General features: G+C 41.1%; 1 protein-coding gene across 4 annotated transcripts in view; it reads left to right on the forward strand.

Moving 5' to 3' along the window:
* Positions 1–18,290, forward strand: part of LOC141221125 (uncharacterized) — a 130,193-nt gene extending 111,903 nt beyond the window's left edge. For 3 of the 4 annotated variants that reach the window (XM_073666476.1, XM_073666475.1, XM_073666479.1), the window contains 4 exons: positions 7,739–7,859; positions 7,936–8,006; positions 12,812–12,914; positions 17,258–18,290. In XM_073666476.1, coding sequence (XP_073522577.1) covers positions 7,739–7,859; positions 7,936–8,006; positions 12,812–12,914; positions 17,258–18,162 — 1,200 coding nt within the window. In that variant the 3' untranslated portion in view covers positions 18,163–18,290. The remainder of the gene's footprint in view (positions 1–7,738; positions 7,860–7,935; positions 8,007–12,811; positions 12,915–17,257) is intronic. The other variant, XM_073666477.1, reaches the window with a different exon arrangement.
* Positions 18,291–21,123: the final 2,833 nt, after the last annotated feature.

Below are 21,123 nucleotides of genomic sequence, written 5' to 3' on the forward strand. Positions count from 1 at the left end.
AGTGACCCCATTTTGGAAACTAGACCCCCCAAGGCACCTATCTAGATGCATAGTGAGCACTTGGAACCCCTAGGTGCTTCACAAATTGATTCGTAAAAATGAAAAAGTGTTTTTTTTTTCACTTTTTCATTTCTACGAATCAATTTGTGAAGCACCTGGGGGTTTCAAGTGCTCACTATGCATCTAGATAGGTGCCTAGGGGGGTCTAGTTTCCAAAATGGGGTCACTTGTGGGGGAGCTCCAATGTTTAGGCACATCAGGGGCTCTCCAAATGCAACATGGCGTCCGCTAATTATTCAAGCAAATTTTACAATCAAAAAGTCAAATCGCGCTCCTTCCCTTCCGAGCCCTGCCATGCGCCCAAACAGTATTTTTTCCCTACATATGGGGTATCTGCGTGCCCAGGGGAAATTGCACAACAAATTTTGGGGTCCATTTTTTCTTGTTACCCCTGTGAAAATAAAAAAAATTGGGTCTAAAGTAACATTTTTGTGAAAAAAGTTAAATGTTCATTTTTTTCTTCCACATTCCAAAAATTCCTGTGAAGCACCTGAAGGGTTAATAAAGTTCTTGAATGTGGTTTTGAGCACCTTGAGGGGTGCAGTTTTTAGAATGGTGTCACTTTGGGGTATTTTCTGTCATAAAGACCTCTCAAAGTGACTTCAAATGTGATGTGGTCCCTAAAAAAATGATTTTGTAAATTTTGTTGGAAAAATGAGAAATCGCTGGTCAACTTTTAACCCTTTTAGCTCCCTAACAAAAAAAAATTTTGGTTCCAAAATTGTGCTGATGTAAAGTAGACATGTGGGAAATGTTATTTATTAACTATTTTGTGTGACATATTTCTCTGATTTAAGGGCATAAAAATTAAAAGTTTGAAAATTGCAAAATTTTCAAAATTTTCGCCAAATTTCCGTTTTTTTCACAAATAAACGCAAGTGATATCGAAGAAATTTTACCACAATCATGAAGTACAATATATCACGAAAAAACAGTCTCAGAATCAGGGGGATCCATTGAAGCGCCAGAGTAATTACCTCATAAAGTGACAGTGGTCAGAATTGTAAAAATTGGCCTGGTCATTAACGTGCAAACCACCCTCGGGGGTTAAGGGGTTAAATTATGCAACTTTGCATGTAATACCCTTCTTAGTTATACCATTGTACCTTATTAATATTTCTTCTTTATTAAAATGTGTAAAAAAACAAGTATTGATCAAAAGTGATCATATAATCAGGATCAAAAACACATTTTCTCCTTTAATACCGAAAAATATTATTTTATAAAATAATTCATGTATCAGAACCGAAATTAAAAATAATTATTTTATAAATATTTAGTATAAATTTCATATCAATTTGTAGCATATATTTGTCTGAAGATGTGTGTACTCATCTAGGCAACCATTAAAAAATAATAACCTTGAATACTATAAAATTATCATTTAGGAAAATTATTCTAAATGTAAATTTCCTTTATAAATCATTTTGATGCGTAGTTGCACTTATCCACAATTAAGTAAATCAAGAAATAGTAATTACTAAAGAAATATATATATATATATATATATATATATACACTGCTCAAAAAAATAAAGACAACACTTAAACAATACAATGTAACCAAGTCAATAACACTTCTGTGAAATCTACCTGTCCAGTTATGAAGCAACACTGATTGTGAATCCATTTCTCCTGCTGTTGTGCAAATGGAACAGACAACTGGTAGAAATGATAGGCAATTAGCAAGATACCCCCTATAAAGGAGTGGTTCTGCTGGTGGTGACCACAGACCATTTCTCTGTTCTCATCCTTTTTGGCTGTTGTTTTGGTCACTTTTTCATTTTGCCATTGCTCTCACCCCTAGAGGTACAGTAGCATGAGGCGGTGTCTACAGTACAACCCACAGAAGTTGCTCAGGTAGTGGAGCTCATCCAGGATGGCACATCAGTGCGAGCTGTGGCAAGAAGGGTAGCTGTGTCTGTCAGCACAGTGTCCAGAGCATGGAGCAGATACCAGGAGATATGGAGGGAGCTGTAGGAGGGCAACAACCCAGCAGCAGGACCGTTGCCTCCTCCTTTGTGCAAGGAGGAACAGGAGGAGCACTGCCAGAGCCCTGAAAAATGACCTCCAGCAGGCCACAAATGTGCATGTGTCCGCACAAACGGTTAGAAACCGACTCCATGAGGGTGGTATGAGGGCCCGACGTCCACAGATGGGGGTTGTGCTCACAGCCCAACACCGTGCAGGACGCTTGGCATTTGCCACAGAACACCGGGATTGGCAAAGTCGCCACTGGCGGCCTGTACTCTTCACAGATGAAAGCAGGTTCACACTGAGCACATGTGACAGACGTGACAGAGTCTGGAGACGCCATGGAGAGCGATCTGCTGCCTGCAACATCCTTAAGCATGACCGGTTTGGCAGTGGGTCAGTAATGGTGTGGGGTGACATTTCTTTGGAGGGCCGCACAGCCCTCCATGTGTCGCCAGAGGTAGCCTGACTGCCATTATTTACCGAGATGAGATCCTCAGACCGCTTGTGAGACCATATGCTGGTGCGGTTGACCCTGGGTTCCTCCTAATGCAGGACAATGCCAGACCTCATGTGGCTGGAGTGTGTCAGCAGTACATGCAAGATGAATGCGTTGAAGCTATGGACTAGCCTGCCCGTTCCCCAGACCTGAATCCGATTGAGCACATCTGGGACATCATGTGTCGCTCCATCCACCAACGTCACGTTGCACCACAGACTGTCCAGGAGTTGGCAGATGCTTTAGTCCAGGTCTGGGAGGAGATCCCACAGGAGACCATCCGCAACCTCATCAGGAGCATGCCCAGGCATTGTAGGGAGGTCATACAGGCACGTGGAGGCCACACACAATACTCAACCTCATCAGGAGCATGCCCAGGCGTTGTAGGGAGGTCATACAGGCACGTGGAGGCCACACACAATACTCAGCCTCATTTTGACTTGTTTAAGGACATTACATCAAAGTTGGATCAGCCTGTAATGTGTTTTTCCACTTTAATTTTGGGGGTGACTCCAAATCCAAGCCTCCATTGGTTAATAAATTTGATTTCCATTGATGATTTTTGTGTGATTTTGTTGTCAGCACATTCAACTTTGTACAGAACAAAGTAGTCAATGAGAATATTTCATTCTTTCAGATCTAGGATGTGTTATTTCAGTGTTCCCTTTATTTTTTTGAGCAGTGTATATATATACATACACAGTACAGACCAAAAGTTTGGACACACCTTCTCATTTAAAGATTTTTCTGTATTTTCATGACTATGAAAATTATACATTCACACTGAAGGCATCAAAACTATGAATTAACACATGTGGAATTATATACTTAACAAAAAAGTGTGAAACAACTGAAAATATGTCTTATATTCTAGGTTCTTCAAAGTAGCCACCTTTTGCTTTGATGACTGCTTTGCACACTCTTGGCATTCTCTTGATGAGCTTCAAGAGGTAGTCACCGGAAATGTTTTTCACTTCACAGGTGTGCCCTGTCAGGTTTAATAAGTTGGACTTCTTGCCTTATAAATGGGGTTGGGACCATCAGTTGTGTTGTGCAGAAGTCTGGTGGATACACAGCTGATATAGTCCTACTGAATAGACTGTTAGCTGCTTTTTTCTTGCCATAATACAAATTCTAAGTAAAGAAAAACGAGTGGCCATCATTACTTTAAGAAATGAAGGTGAGTCAGTCCGAAAAATTGGGAAAACTTTGAAAGTGTCCCCAAGTGCAGTTGCAAAAACCATCAATCGCTACAAAGAAACTGGCTCACATGAGGACCGCCCCAGGAAAGGAAGACCAAGAGTCACCTCTTCTTCTGAGGATAAGTTTATCCGAGTCACCAGCCTCAGAAATCGCAAGTTAACAGCAGCTCAGATTAGAGACCAGGTCAATGCCACACAGAGTTCTAGCAGCAGACACATCTCTTCAACAACTGTTAAGAGGAGACTTTGTGCAGCAGGCCTTCATTGTAAAATAGCTGCTAGGAAACCACTGCTAAGGACAGGCAACAAGCAGAAGAGACTTGTTTTGGCTAAAGAACTCAAGAAATGGACATTAGACCAGTGGAAATCTGTGCTTTGGTCTGATGAGTCCAAATTTGAGATCTTTGGTTCCAACCACCGTGTCTTTGTGCGACGCAGAAAAGGTGAACGGATGGACTCTACATGCCTGGTTCCCACCGTGAAGCATGGAGGAGGAGGTGTGATGGTGTGGGGGGGCTTTGCTGGTGACACTGTTGGGGATTTATTCAAAATTGAAGGCATACTGAACCAGCATGGCTACCACAGCATTTTGCAGCGGCATGCTATTCCATCTGGTTTGCGTTTAGTTGGACCATCATTTATTTTTCAACAGGACAATGACCCCAAACACACTTCCAGGCTGTGTAAGGGCTATTTGACCAAGAATGAGAGTGATGGAGTGCTACGCCAGATGACCTGGCCTCCACAGTCACCAGACCTGAACCCAATCAAGATGGTTTGGGGTGAGCTGGACAGCAGAGTGAAGGCAAAAGGGCCAACAAGTGCTAAGCATCTCTGGGAACTCCTTCAAGATTGTTGGAAGACCATTTCCGGTGACTACCTCTTGAAGCTCATCAAGAGAATGCCAAGAGTGTGCAAAGCAGTCATCAAAGCAAAAGGTGGCTACTTTGAAGAACCTAGAATATAAGACATATTTTCAGTTGTTTCACACTTTTTTGTTAAGTATATAATTCCATATGTGTTAATTCATAGTTTTGATGCCTTCAGTGTGAATGTACAATTTTCATGGTAATGAAAATACAGAAAAATCTTTAAATGAGAAGGTGTGTCCAAACTTTTGGTCTGTACTGTATATATATATTCTTACTATTTCCCCAAAGTTCAAATGCTACAGCTGTCACACCCGTCATGCAAAAAAAACACTTTGTGCACAGAAAATATTAGCAGCACAAAATAATGAATTAATAAATGTTACACATAATATAATTCAATTAGTTATATATTGTTATTTTTTTTAAATGTTATACACATAAAATCAAGCAGTTATTACAACTTCCTGTGTGAATAAAGAAATAAATCCATGTAAAAGGTTTTTTCCAAATCCTGCTTTGAAATGAAAATTCTGATGAAACATAAAAGATAAGATTAAATTTCAAATTCATAGAGAAACAGAATAATCTGAATATCTTATACAGTACATATATTGGCTCTTAATGTAATTCAAAATATTGTTACTTTAATTTATATATGAAGTTCTAATTTATTAATGAATTAAATTTTAACTATATGACTATACTTATATAAATACAGTTATACACTATCTCTACCTATACAAGTGTATGTAGATATGTATTGTAGATATATATATATATATATATATATATATATATATATATATATATATAGATATATGAACTTGCAGAAACTATGTAACTTCACAATTTTAGTGTACAAGATTCTGAATAACTAATGATACATTGTAACACTTTGATACAACATATAATTACAGTTTTTTCCTTAGCCATTCCCTAAACCAAATCTTCTTTCTCTGGCCAAAATTTCCAGAAAAGCTCTATTTAGAAAATACATTTTTTCATCCTTAAAGAGTTCCGATGACTGAGTCTTCAGCTTACATTTCATTATGTCACCGTCAGCTGATCGACCCACTTTTCTCTGTTAATTTCGGCCATTTTTCTTTTTATGGAGAGAAGGCAAGAACTTTGAAATTGTGAAGAAATTGACTTTTGAATCATCCCATATGGCTTATAACATATGTGAAATCTTCTGTGTATTTCATAGATTTCATTATGAGGATGACTCAATTTAGGAGAGTTTGATATTGGCTTTTGAGAAGATTTTCCCTTTTCTGGTTTTACAAATTTAGCTTGATTTATTTTCTTTTCACGATTCTCATGTTTTCTAGCAAAATCAAGCGATTGCACACATTCAAATAAAGAATCTTTTTGTGATGCAATAATGCGACATGTTGGATTTATGAATTTGAATTTTTGTACAAAATTTTGTATCATTTGTTGTAATTTTCCATTTTTGATGAGAATTTTGTACAACCGTTCAAATATGGACATGAATGTAAATGTACATTCTTTCCTACCAATCCTTAATTTTTGAAGATCTTCGATGTCTGGGAAATCCTTAGTGGCACAGTAAATCAAATATTTTAATCTTTCTGAATCATTTTGATGTGACTCATTTCCAGACTAGATGTCTGGAAAATGTCACAGGAATCCACATTTTAAATAATTGATTCCTGTCCTCATTGGTTAGATCAAACTAATCAGCAAAGCTCTCAAATATCTCTGAATTTCTACAGGCATGGATTTTGACATCATATTTTGGCATGATTTAGATTAATTTTAACAATTTTTTCCTAACTTTAATTTGGAGTTGGGCCTCTGTAACTTCTAAGATTTCTGCTATTTCTAGTGGCCCTAGTACATCAGCTCCTCCTGCGTCAATCATGTCTCCTCCCAAATCCCTTAATATGTCAGTTTCTCATTCGTCCGTTCCCATGTCAGGTTTTTGTATGCCCATCTCTTCGTCATCAGACACAAGGTCACCTTCAATGGTTGTCACAGACACGTGTCTCACATCTTGATCAATTTCCACATTACAGTCACAATCAGTAACATCACTAGTATCCTTTGACACTATTTCTACACAAACGTTAGACTTTTCTGACACAAGCTTATGAAATACGTCAACCAACTGTAATATATTTTTCAACTTCTCTTTGTCTTTATGAAAGGATACCAACTTAGATTTTCCTAACTTTAAATTCCCCAATTCACATTCTCCAAATAAGTTAAGCCACAAAACATCTAAGTCAGTCTCGTCAGTAGCCTTAAATTTTAGTTCACTTTGCTTAGAAAAAGAAGAAATTATATCCATATTTTTCTTACCTTTCTCAGCTTCTCTTTGACGCTGGGCTTTGGTGATCAGCACGTCTTATTCTCACCTCATCTGATCCTTGTAGTACTTCTGTTGTGTTTCAATCCATCTGGCGCATCTTAGTCCTCCCTCATGTAGATTCTGTCTGATTCTTGTGACAAAGTTAGTGGAATTCCTGACACTTGGACAACAGGTGTTCAGAAAAAGCTTTTCTCTTCTTCCCCCTTGTTCAAGGAGAAGGAATCCACTTGAAAACACAAAAAATCAGAACTGGCGGCTCACCAAATGTTAAAATATACTTATTTCTGTATATTTTTTATAGAGGACTTCTTATCAGATGCGATTCTTCAAAAGGACATATCACGATATTCTTATAAAAAAATGTACCGGTTTATTCTCGGATTGTCTATTAAAAAGAATAATTGCAGTAGTTACATAAAATAGGTGAAATAGTTACAAAGTGATTGTTCATTTGTCCATAATTAGCGACCTCATCACCAAGAATCCTCCAGTGTGTTGTCCGCTTTGTGGTTTAATAATGTATTGCCACGCTGTTTTACCATCACCCTGTGTTGTATGAGTAGAGTTAAGCCCACGGTAGACCCCGGGTCTTCACAAGTATAATCTCCCAGCAGTCACCTCTCTGCTCATCACCCAGAATGCTCCAGTGCATACTGAATAATCTCCCAGCAGTCTCCTCTCCGCTCATCACCCAGATGGGTGACTGCTGGGAGATTGTACAGTATACACTGGAGGATTCTTGGTGATGAGGGGAGAGGAGACTTCTGGGTGATGTTGGTCTCGTTGGTTGTCAGGTTCCTCTCAGGTGTCAGGACTTCTCTCTCTATTTCTCCATGGAGGAGTGGGAATATCTGGAAGGACACCGGGATGTCTACAAGGACGTCTTGCTGGAGCACTGGTCTCTCTCATCACAAGGTACATGAAAAATAATAAAGTCCTTTAATGACTTGTCCGTAAATATCAACCTTCTCTCGGTTTTTGTTCCTTACAGTCAGATCCTGTGAGAGAAGAACGCCAAAGAGGTGTCTCAGGGCTCGTCTTCTTCCTCCACATGATCCTCAGGTAGATGGAAATGATTTTTTCTGACATGTACTCTGCCGTCGAAATCTAGTTTTATATTACAATTAGTGATGAGCGAGTATGTTCGGTTAACCCTTTCGCCGAGTATACTCGGCCGAGCACCGAGTATTTATAGAATGCTCGTGCTTTAAGTTTTCGTCGCTCCGTGAACATGATTTGCGACTGTTTGACAGATTTAATACATGTGAGGAATGCCTGTTTTTCCAGCATTCCTCACATGTATTAAATCTGTCAAACAGTTGCAAATCATGTTCACGGAGCGACGAAAACGTAAAGCCCGAGCATTCTATAAATACTCTGTGCTCGGCGAGTATACTCGGCGAAAGGATTAACCGAACATACTCGCTCATCACTAATTACAATGCATTGTGAAAGTATTTGGCCCCCTTGAACTTTTCTACCTTTTGCCACATTTCTGGCTTCAAACATAAAGATACAAAAATTCTAATTTTTTGAGGAAGAATCAACAAGTGGGACACCATCGTGAAGTGGAACGAAATTTATTGGATATTTTCAACTTTTTTAACAAATTCAAAACTGAAAAGTGGGGCGTGCAATATTATTTGGCCCCTTTACTTTCGGTTCAGCAAACTCACTCCAGAAGTTCATTGAGGATCTCTGAATGATCCAATGTTGTCCTAAATGACTGGTAATGATAAATAGAATCCCCCTGTGTGTAATCAAGTCTCCGTATAAATGCACCTGCTCTGTGATAGTCTCAGGGTTCTGTTTCAAGTGCAGAGAGCATCATGAAGACCAAGGAACACGCCAGGCAGATCCGAGATACTGTTGTGGCGAAGTTTAAAGCCAGATTTGGATACAAAAAGATTTCCCAAGTTTTAAACATCTCAAGGAGCACTGTGCAAGCGATCATATTGAAATGGAAGGAGTATCAGACCACTGCAAATCTTCCAAGACCCAGCCATCCCTCTAAACTTTCATCTCGAACAAGGAGAAGACTGATCAGAGATTCAGCCAAAAGGCCCATGATCACTCTGGATGAACTGCAGAGATCTACAGCTGAGGTGGGAGAGTCTGTCCATAGGGCAACAATCAGTCGTACACTGCACAAATCTGGCCTTTATGGAAGAGTGGCAAGAAGAAAGCCATTTCTCAAAGATATCCATAAAAAGTCTTGTTTGAAGTTTGCCACAAGCCACCTGGGAGACACACCAAACATGTGGAATAAGGTACTCTGGTCAGATGAAACCAAAATCAAACTTTTTAGCCACAATGCAAAACGATATGTTTGGCGTAAAAGCAACACAGCTCATCACCCTCAAAACACCATCCCCACTGTCAAACATGGTGGTGGCAGCTTCATGGTTTGGGCCTGCTTTTCTTCAGCAGGGACAGGCAAGATGGTTAAAATTGATGGGAAGATGGACGGAGCCAAATACGGACCATTCTGGAAGAAAACCTATTGGAGTCTGCAAAAGACCTGAGACTGGGAGATTTATCTTCCAACAAGACAATGATCCCAAACATAAAGCAAAATCTACAATGGAATTGTTCAAAAATAAACGTATCCAGGTGTTAGAATGGCCAAGTCAAAGTCCAGACCTGAATCCAATCAAGAATCTGTGGAAAGAGCTGAAAACTGCTGTTCACAAACGCTCTCCATCCAACCTCAATGAGCTCGAGCTGTTTTGCAAGGAAGAATGGGCAAGAATTTCAGCCTCTCGATGTGCAAAACTGATAGAGACATACCCCAAGCGACTTGCAGCTGTAATCGCAGCAAAAGGTGGCGCTACAAAGTATTAACTCAATATTGTACGCCCCACTTTTCAGTTTTCAATTTGTTAAAAAAGTTTAAAATATCCAATAAATTTCGTTTTACTTCACGATTGTGTCCCACTTGTTGTTGATTCTTCCCAAAAAGAATTTTATATCTTTATGTTTAAAGCCAGAAATGTGCCAAAAGGTAGAAAAGTTCAAGGGGGCCAAATAGTTTCACAATGCACTGTATATACACTCAACATATAAATTGCAACACCAGGAATCACAGGATCGATAGACATGTTAATAATATGCAAATTAAAAAAAATGTAAACAAAATGTTCAAAACATCCAGAGTATGAGCAGAAATCTCAGACAGCTCCATTCGAGCACATCGGGGACGTCATTGGTTGGTGACTGCACAGGAGCTGCCGGCAGCATCTCCTGACTTGTTTCCATCGAGCACATTGGGGACGTCATTGGTCAGTGATTACACAGGAGCTGCCGGCAGCGTCTTGGGACTTGTCTCCAATGAGAACATTAGGGACGTCATTCGTCAGTGATTACACAGGAGCTGCCGGCAGCGTCTCGGGACTTGTCTCCAATGAGAACATCAGGGACGTCATTGGTCAGTGATTACACAGGAGCTGCTGACAGCATCTCTGTACTTGTATCTATCGGAGACATCTTTTGTCAGTGATTACACAGGACCTGCCGGCAGCGTCTCTGGACTTGTCTCCAATGAGAACATTGGGGACGTCATTGGTCAGTGATTACACAGGAGCTGCTGACAGTGTCTCTGTACTTGTATCCATCGGGGACGTCTTTTGTCAGTGATTACACAGGAGCTGCCGGCAACGTCTCGGGACTTGTCTCCAATGAGAACATCGGGATGTCATTGGTCAGTGATTACACAGGAGCTGCTGCTGCGTCTCTGTACTTGCATCCATCCGGGACGTCCTTTGTCAGTGATTACACAGGAACTGCCGGCAGCGTCTCTGGACTTGTCTCCAATGAGAACATTGGGGACGTCATTGGTCAGTGATTACACAGGAGCTGCTGACAGTGTCTCTGTACTTGTATCCATTGGGGACGTCTTTTGTCAGTGATTACACAGGAGCTGCTGACAGTGTCTCTGTACTTGTATCCATCGGGGACGTCTTTTGTCAGTGATTACACAGGAACTGCCGGCAGCGTCTCGGGACTTGTCTCCAATGAAAACATCGGGATGTCATTGGTCAGTGATTATACAGGAGCTGCTGACAGCGTCTCTGTACTTGTATCTATCGGAGACATCTTTTGTCAGTGATTACACAGGACCTGCCGGCAGCAGATCCTGATGATTTGTACATTCAGCAGCAGAACCTTCCTCAGAAGACCATTAATAACCTCAGTGACAGCAGAGGTGCCAGGATTTCTGTACGTGGCGCTTACACTCCATAATGAATAAATCCAGATGTTTCGAATATTTTGTTTCCATTTTTTACCTTTTGCAAATTAGTAACATCTCCATCCTGTGATCTCCATCATTCCACGACTGTCTGTCTTTGTTTTGTAATTTCATTGTAGAGGACCCATGGTTTCATCAAACAGTATTTGCCAGTTTTCTGTCTTAAAACTCTTTGCGTTGTCACAGAATTTTGCACAACTGGCAGCTGCACAGATAAGTTGGGACTCTTGGCTTTTTTATGCCAGTCCCAGTCGTCTCCAACGTTTTAAAAGATGAGTGGAGCTTTGCAGGTGGGAACGTGACAGAGAGTGTCCTACAAATTCATTATAATTTATGCTAAAAATGTACTCCAATCCATAATGGAAGACTGCGGTGGAGCAGTCAATAATGTGCAAAATTAGTGAAGAGATGCACCCTCGGCACTCTGTATACTGTGGTCTTTTCCCGCATTCTCCTCTTGATTTTCTCACACAGTCTGCACTCATTATGTTGTGGTCTCTACCTGCACTCTCCTCCTCACCGTCTTTCGCACTCTGTATACTGTGTCCTCTCTTTGCACTTTCCGCTTGACCATTGTATCATACTCTGCAAGAAGAGATCACAATATGTAGAATGCAGAATGTGAGACACTGTCAGGAAGAGAGTGAAAGAAGAGAGCACACTATGCAGAGTGCACATTCCTTTTGACAATCTCTTACATAGTGTGCTCTCTTTCTGCACTCTCTGCCGGTCTCTCAGTCCCTGTATATTGTACATTATATTCGCTTTGATGTTCGTGTCTCCTCATTATCGGAAGGTTTCGCACGTGATTGTGACTCCCTCACAGGCATCGCTGATTCCTTATAGATTGTCATTGGCTTCCGATAGGACGTCATTTTCTCTCTCTGCTTTCTCTTCTGCCTTATCATTACCTGAACCATCAGGTCAGCGTAAGATGAGCGCCTTGGACAGGCTCCACCTGCTGGGAGGATAAAGTCCTTTTTCTCCCCTCTACAGTCATAGTCAAAAGTGTTGGCACCCTTGAAATTGTTCCAGAAAATTAAGTATTTCTCCCCGAAAATTAATTATTGCAATTACAATTTTGGCTGGCCTATTTTTTTGGGTCTTGTGTGAAATTATGGCCAATTTGCCTTTTTTTCTTGTGTTTTTCCAATACACTCAAAAGAAATAAACGTGTGTATAACAAAACGTGTGTAATTTTAATAATTTTCTGGGAGAAATACTTAATTTTCGGGAACAATTTTAAGGGTGCCAACACTTTCGGCCATAACTGTACTTATAAGCAAAGTGACTAATTGTACAGCCTGGAAGCATCACTATCACGCCTATTATGTTCATGTGATGCCCTTTGTTTCTGTAATGAGTCCTGTCGATGTAATGAGTTCATACAGAAAGTTCTGAGTCAGTATAAGATGACATGAAACAACGGAAGACATTCAAGTGTTCTGTTTCTGAGCTTCCGAAAGGATGTGCTCACTCAGTGAGCGAGGTTCTGAAGGCCGCCCTGAGACGTTTTGTCTGAATCCTGGATCGCACCACTGCGTGGCTCATATTGTCATTGATGATGGTTTCCAGTCTCTTCTGTCCGTCTGTGACTTTTACCAATTTTGTTTCTTAGCTGTTGGCTCCAGGTAAAGATGTGATGGATGTGGATGCTGCAGAGATGCATGTGAGGAGCGACGGGCGGTGTGCAGAGCAGATTCATAGAGCTGAGTGTCCTGGTGAGCAATAATCACTGATTATAGTGAAGAGATCGCAGGTTCTCTTCCTTTATCAGCTGCGACTGTTATGTGCAGAAGTTTCTAACTTCCATGTTCTTAGATTTTTCTGTGTATTCCAATATACGAATATATGAAATATGGTTGAAATTATTATATGGAAATTCTGTAATGTATTGATGTCAGGATACATTGACTGTCACCATCTGCTGGCATCACAGAGAAAATCCAAGATAAAAACATAACATGCGAATACCCTGCAGTAAATAAACAGCAATAGTGCTGGAAAATAATATAGGGTGCTTGGTTAACATAATTTTGATTTGAAAAAAACGTAAAAGCCATCCCACCACGTCACGGTGACCTTATTCGGGATGGTCCTAATCTGTAATATTAAAACCTTACCATTTGTCAAGTTGCGTACATATGAATAAGGGCTTAGCAGGACTGAGACCCGGCTAATCGACTCCCAGTCATGGGGAACTAGATGAATGTAATGTCGAGTTCAAAGAAAAGGCAGGTCACACCTTTATTTGCACAGAATGCAAAACTACTGAAACAAAAACCTAGAGAGATGAACTGGAATATAAGTTGTGTGCTTGCAGCATGTAGGCGCATGTTCACACTGACCACTAAAAAGCCAACACCCAATAAAAACAAAATAAGCAAACACCCTGTAGTAAATAAACAGCAATAGTGCATGAAAATAATATAGGGTGCTTAGTTAACATAATTTTGATTAAAAAAAAGTAAAAGCCATCCCACCACGATGCAGTGACCCTATTTGGGACAGTCCTAACCTCTATCATTAGTATTAAAAGAGAGCAGGAAAAATGTGTCCATTTTTAGGTGTAAAGAATTATTAGCTGTTATGAAACTTCTATCAATCACTGTACAGAATACTGAAAATGGAGATGTTAGCCTCAGTAATAGAAGAGACTGTGGAAGATGGAAGGTGATGAGTGTCACTGCAGACTCGGCGCAAAACACTGAGCTGTTCATTAACACATAGCAAACATCATGGCGATCATATTCAGAATTTTGTCCTGAGATGTGGGTCCTGCAATTACAGAACTTCTCAAACTCTGAGGCACCTCTTGGGTGCATCAGCTCAGTACTAGCCTCCCTGGCATGGCAAGGACTCAGTGATGCCTATAGCTAAACATGGACGGTGGTCGGTGATGGTCTTGGGCTACTTTGCTGCCCATGGCACTGGAAATTTGTAGTGTGTGAAAAACAGCATATATTCAATAAAGTATCAGGAAAGTTGAAGCTTAGACATTATTTGACCTTACAAATGGACAGTGATCTCAACTAAACTTCAAAGTCCACAAATGTTTGGTTTCAGAAGATTTTAGAATGGCTGTCACAGTCGTTTGGCTTGAACCCCACAGAAAATCTTTGGTGTGATGTGAAAAGGATGGTTGCAGCGAAACAAATAATATTAGTGACCAGGAGACTATTGCCCATGAGGACTGGGCTAAGATTCCTCAGCAACTCTGGCAGACGCCGTTGGTTGTAGCAGGTCGTAACAGCCAGAGGGGCTCAACTAAGTATTAAAGACTCTTGTAATGAAGAAATACTCCTGTGACTGGAGCAGTCAACAAGGTGGCAGTTTATGGAGAACTACTTGTTATATTAGTTGTGTTCAGATATTTACATTGCAATAAAATAGAGAAACAAGAACAAACAGCAGAACGTGTGTAAATTTTGCTAACCAAATTTACTATGGGGGTGAATAATGATTGCAGATGTACATTGTCTAAGACCCTTTATAAAGATCTATCTTCTAAGCCCTATCCCCTAATCAGACATTTTCCCAGTACAGACAATTCTTATATCTGTTTTTTTACTTTACGTCCTGTAATGTTTCGTTCGGGGAATCTCAAGCATGAGAGGGTATTCCTGCAGTCACTTTCTCGCAATGTCTATCACCCCTCCTCCCTCCAGCACTTGATACAGGACATCATCAGGGGGCAGCGCTGTGGTCACTTACCACAACTTTATCACGACCATTCCTTTATGGGGGAGGGGTGAGATTTGAGAAGTGACCTTAGCTTCAGAGACCACTGCCACACTTCTGTCCCTGCTGCCCACAACTTCAATGGCCAAAGCCACAGTCCTCATTTCTGTTGCTGCCGTCTTTTTCCCTGAAATGAGACGTCATCATGGGGTGGTGATAGAAGCAGTGTGAATGATAGTAACTTCACCCCCTGATGACTATTTGTGTGAGGGCAGTGATGCTGTGGGGCAGCGCTGCTGTCACTCACTCATTCTATAACCACCCCCTGATAATGTCTCATTTCAGGGAAAGAGACAGTGATGACAGCAGCAAGGACTGATTACCCCCAGTACCCTCCCTCCACTCCACCCAAAACAGGACCTCATGGGGGATGGCAGTGACAAAGCTGTGGTAACGCCACCTCCTGATGACAGCTACAGTGTGCTAATGGCCCAATCAGCATTAACAGCTATCAATGTAACACAAAACTTTACAACACAGACTATGACAGAAGCAGCAGAGATGTAACCACACTCCTGTGACGATTCCCAACGTCACGGCAAGAAAAATTAAAAAAATAACACATTTAGGGATTAGCAGAAACAGAAGTGAAGAGAATTTTATGTGAGTGACAGAATCTAAAAAGAAAATCCAGAAAATCACATTGAATGATTTTTACATAATTAATTTGCATTTTATTGCATGAAATAAGTATTTGATCACCTAGCAGAATTCTGGTTCTCATAGACCTGTTCCTTTAAGAAGCTCTCCTACTCTGCACTCATTACTTGTATTAATTGCACCTGTTTGAACTCGTTACCTGTATAATAGACACCTGTCCACACACTCAATCACAGTCCAACCTCTCCACCATGGCCAAGACAAAGAGCTGTCTAAGGACAACAGGGACAAAATTGTAGACCTGCACAAGGCTGGGATGGGCTACAGGACAATAGGCAAGCAGCTTGGTGAGAAGGCAACAACTGTTGGCACAATTAATAGAAAATGGAAAAAACACAAGATGACTGTCAATCCTCCTCAGTCTGAGGCTCCATGCAAGGTCTCGCCTTGTGGGGCAAGGATGATTCTGAGAAAGATCATGAATCAGCCCAGAACTACACGGGAGGACCTGGTCAATGACCTGAAGAGAGCTGGGACCACAGTCTCAGACATTACCGTTAGTAACACACTACGTTGGATTAAAATGCTGCATGGCGCACAAGGTCCCACTGCTCACGCCAGCACATGTCCAGGCCCGTTTCAAGTTCACCAATGACCATCTACATGATCCAGAGGAGGCATGGGTGAAGGTCATGTGGGCGATGAGACCAAAATAGAACTTTTTGGTATCAACTCCACTTACCGTGTTTGGGGGAAGAAGTATTAGTACAACCCCAAGAGCACCGTCCCAACATGAAGCATGGTGGGGGGAAACATCATCCTTTGGGGATGCTGTTCTGCAAAGTGGACAGGACGACTGCACTGTATTGAAGGGAGGATGGATGGGATCATGTATTGCGAGATTTTAGCCAACAACCTCCTTCCCTCAGTAAGAGCATTCAAGATGGGTCCTGGCTGCGTCTTCCAGCATGACAATGACCCAAAACACACAGCCAGGGCAACTAAGGAGTGGCTCCGTAAGAAGCATTTCAAGGTCCTGGAGTGGCCTAGCCAGTCTCCAGACCTGAACCCAATAGAAAATCTTTGGAGGGAGCTGAAACTCAATGTTGCCCACGACAGCCCCGAAACCTGAAAGATCTGGAGAAGATCTGTATGGAGGAGGGGGCCAAAATCCCTGCTGCAGTGTGTGTGCAAACCTGGTCAAGAACTACAGGAAAAGTCTGACCTCTGTATTTGTAAGAAAGGTTTCTGTACCAAATATTAAGTTCTGTTTTTTTATTGTATCAAATACATATTTCATGCAATAAAATGCAAATTAATTATGTAAAAATCATACAATGCGATTTTCTAGTTTTATTTTAGATTCTGTCTCTCACAGTTGAAGTGTATCTGCGATAAAAATTACAGACCTCTCCAATCCTTGTAGGTGGGAAAACTTGCTAAATCGGAAGTGTATTAAATACTTATTTTCCCGACTGTAAGTACAAAAGTGATTAGGGGTTAAAGATATTTATAAAGAGGATTATAGGTATCTGACTACCCCTTTAAGTATTAATTTAAATAATAAACTATATATAAAGCTTTTGCTGTATTCCAGACAATCTGAATATCAAAGGTTGGTTGGAACCCAAAAGGGAAATCTTAATATACAAATCGTATATGATATGAATACAATTAAGGTTATATTATTAAAAAATAACAACATCCCTTTTATTCTTGGCAGATGAGTGTACATGGAGGTCAAAACGACGCCTGAGATGTTCAGATGTTAAAGCAGATCCTTCTATACAAGTTCTATCTTCTGATTCATCACAAACTGTCAAACAACATAAAAGTTACAGACAAGGTCACACTGGAGAGAAGACATTGCCATGTTCACAATGCTGGACATATTATATGGATACATCAGATTTTGTTATGTATGACAGTGGTCACACAGGGGAGAAGCTGTATTCATGTTCTGAATGTAGAAAATGTTTTAAAAAGAAATCAAATCTAATTACACATAAGAGAATTCACACAGGAGAGAAGCCATTTTCCTGTTCAGAATGTGGGAAATGTTTTATAAAAAAATCAAACCTGATTACACATGAGACTATTCACACAGGGGCAAAGCCGTTTCCATGTTTAGAATGTGGCAAATCCTTTAAACAGAAATCAGATCTTGTTAGACATCAGAGAGTTCACACAGGAGAGAAACCATTTTCGTGCTTAGAATGTGGAAAATGTTACGGCGTCAAGTCAAATCTTGTTGAACATCAAAGAACGCACACCGGGGAGAAGCCATTTTCATGTTCAGAATGTGGGAAGTGTTTCAGCCAGAAATCAGGTCTCATTAAACATCAGAGTGTTCACTCAGGGACTAAGCCATTTTTATGCTCAGAATGTGGTAGATGTTTTAACCATAAATCGGCTCTTGTTAGGCATCTGAGAATTCACACAGGAGAGAAGCCGTATTCATGCCCTGAATGTGGGAAATGCTTTCCCCAGAAATCAAGTCTTGTGGAACATCTAAGAAGTCACACAGGGGAGAAGCCATACTCATGTCCAGAATGTGGGAAATGTTTTACAACTCAGTCAAATCTTGTTAAACATCAGAGAATTCATACCCTAGAGAAGCCATTGTAATTTTGTGGGTGGTGACCCATTGTAGAAATTGTTGTCTCAGTGTGGCTCCTGATAAATAATCTAAATGCCTGGTTCTAATGCAATAAAAACAAACCAAAAACACAACTGCATATCAGTGAGAGATTATTGTTCTAATATCAGGGACAGCTGCTGTGTGCTAATGACCCAATCAGCATTAATAGCTGGAAATGTAACACAAAACTTTGACACAGACTTTCCAGGGTTGTTCTGCTGCTAAAGGTGGTGGCAATAACAGGGGAAAACAATCTAAACTACAAATATGGATGATGTTGATCAGGCCATCCATATCGGTTAAGAGCCCAACTGTACACTGATGGTGATAGAAGGCCATGGTGCTTCGGTGAGCACTGCGGTCCCATCATTGTTCACAAAGCACAGCTCTAGTTTTTTGTAGCTGATTCACCTGGTATTACTGATTGACTGGGGCGGAGTGGTACTGAGCTGTAATACCAGGATTAGCCACGTGTCAAAGTACAAAACTATGCCTAGTAAGCAATGAAGCAGCTCATCCTCACTGATCTCATACGAATCCCTATCCTCAAAATATGGAAACTGTGTCTCATCATCATCAGCCTCCACCTCTGGAGACAGTAAATGATGTTCCTCCAAGTGGCTTTCTTCTGGCCGTAGGTCCTCAAATACTTGAGCATCAACGCACGCCACCTCCTCTTGTCCCTCTTCAATGCTGCATGGTGATAGGCCAGAGCCAACCAAAGGATACGTACCAAACAGATCCTCGGAGTGGCCAAGCTTGAGGTCATATGTCTCCTGTGACCGATAATTGGCAGGAGGAAGGAGAACCACCTTCAGGATTGGATGGGCCCGCCTTCTGTGTATCGACAGTAGACTGTGTGGTCGTGGAAGATTTGTTGCTGGCATCCACACACGTTTACATTCCAGACCGGGAAATTTTCCAGGAACATAGTGGATGCACCAAGCTTCTGACCTGACACAGACTGAGTGCCTTCTCGCGCACCACTGACAACAGCAAGTCCACGTCCCTTAACAACAGGCTTTTTTGGCATTTTGGGTTTTGTTGACAGATTTTCAGATGTTGATGGCACAAGCCAAGCTAGTTGCTACAGCTAAAATAGTGGGTAAAATGGCCTGGTGCGTGCTTGGTAGCAGGCAATAGGAAATGTTTGGACTACTGCTTTGTGTAGCGCACTAAACGCTTTTTTAAGTGGACTAATGTGGACAGAAGGCAGGCTGTCACCCCAAAAACAGCGGGGAAAATGGCCTGGTGCATGCTTGGTAGCAGGCAGTAGGAAAAGTTTTGACTGCTGCTTTGCGTTGGGCACTAAACGCTTTTTTATGTGGACAGCAGAAGCCAGGCTCTGACCCCTAAAACAGCGGGGAAAATAGACCGGTGCTTTTAAAAAAAAATGCAGCACAAAATGCTAATACTCTGTGTGCAGGAAAAATATTGATTTGCCTCTGACAAGAGCTGTTTTAACACTAGAACTACTGATGGAGTCATTTTGACTCCTTTCGTTTTTTATTTCTCTTCTGTGACTACATTTTTCAGAATTCCGGCTTGAAACTCGGTGACTTTTCCTCAAATATGATGTGAAAAAAGATTTTGTGAGAATAAATAATTTTGGTGAAAAATTTGCGCGTTTTTTTCAAAATTTACCAAGAACTACTGAAGGGAGTCATTTTGACTCCCTACTATATTTTGAGGTCCTTTTGTCACTAAATGTTGCTATAAAGTTTTGTGCATAATTTTTTCACTCTGTCTTATTTACCCTGATGTTCATATAGATGTAGTTCAATTTACATGTCAACTTTTCACATTTTCCTTGTGTTTTACCTGCTTGTATTACTGTGTAATGCTGAACAAAATAGCTTGTTTACTCTAGGCTCTTATCTTATGCTAATGAAGGGTGGTGTTTTTCTAAGGTCCTAGCAGGAGACAGTATTCTGGATAGTAACTTTACTTTCAGTTCAGCTGAAGAGACAAAGAGAACAGATGCAGACATACGAGCTCTGAAGACTCATACAGGTATGAATTGTTATAAAATAGTTTAGCTGTCTGTCAACTGATTCAGCCCACCTACTTTTGAAGGTGGCAGAACAGTTATTATTTCTTTTAGTTTTCATTTCATTTCTATTTTTCAGCAGGGAACTATATAGAATTATAGAATTTGTGAGGAATATGGAGAGAAGACGTTTGATAAAGCCTCAGGATATTCTGGCTACTTTGCAATCCATACCGGAGGATGAATCGGAATCCGAATTGCAGGAACATGTATTTGATTCTGACAGTGATGAAGATTTCATTCCTCAGAACATATCAAGTGAATCTGAAGACTCAGAAGGAACAAATCCAGAAGGTAAGTAGTTATGTGTATTTATTTGTTCTTCCACACACTGAGTTAGGGCCTGTGCACACTAGCAGAATTCTGGCTGAATAGCCATCTGGATATTCTTGCCGCAATACAGGCCGTACCTGCCCGCTCATGCCTGAAGCTCCTCTCCGAACCCCGGGCTGGAGCCGCTGTCAGGGACAGAGCAGCGCTTGCTTACGCGCGAGCACGGCTCCGTCCCAGACAGAGGCTCCAGCCCGGGGTTCGGAGCGGAGCTTCAGGTATGAAACTCCGCTCTGTACCTGAGCGGGCAGGTACGGGCCGGATTGTGGTGAGAATATCCGGTCGGATATTCCGCCGCTAATCCAGCCAGTGTGCACGGACCCTTACAAAACAAAAATTCTAAATATTCATCAACTTTTTTACAGATATTCCAAGCACATCAACTGGGGATCGGGCTCATGCAGTTATGTTGCCTCGTGACCATCCTCCTGGTCGTGGACAGAAAAAATCAGCAAAACGTCCCAGAAATGAAAGAACAACAGATAACGATGGCGGCGAAGGTAATGCAACAACAAACACCAGAGAAGGCGAATCTGAAGGAATACTAGTTTCAGCGGATGGTATTCAA

Source organism: Phyllobates terribilis, unplaced genomic scaffold, assembly GCF_046119375.1.
Source record: "Phyllobates terribilis strain yellow unplaced genomic scaffold, ASM4611937v1 Scaffold_318__1_contigs__length_2195899, whole genome shotgun sequence".
Lineage (NCBI taxonomy): Eukaryota > Metazoa > Chordata > Amphibia > Anura > Dendrobatidae > Phyllobates > Phyllobates terribilis.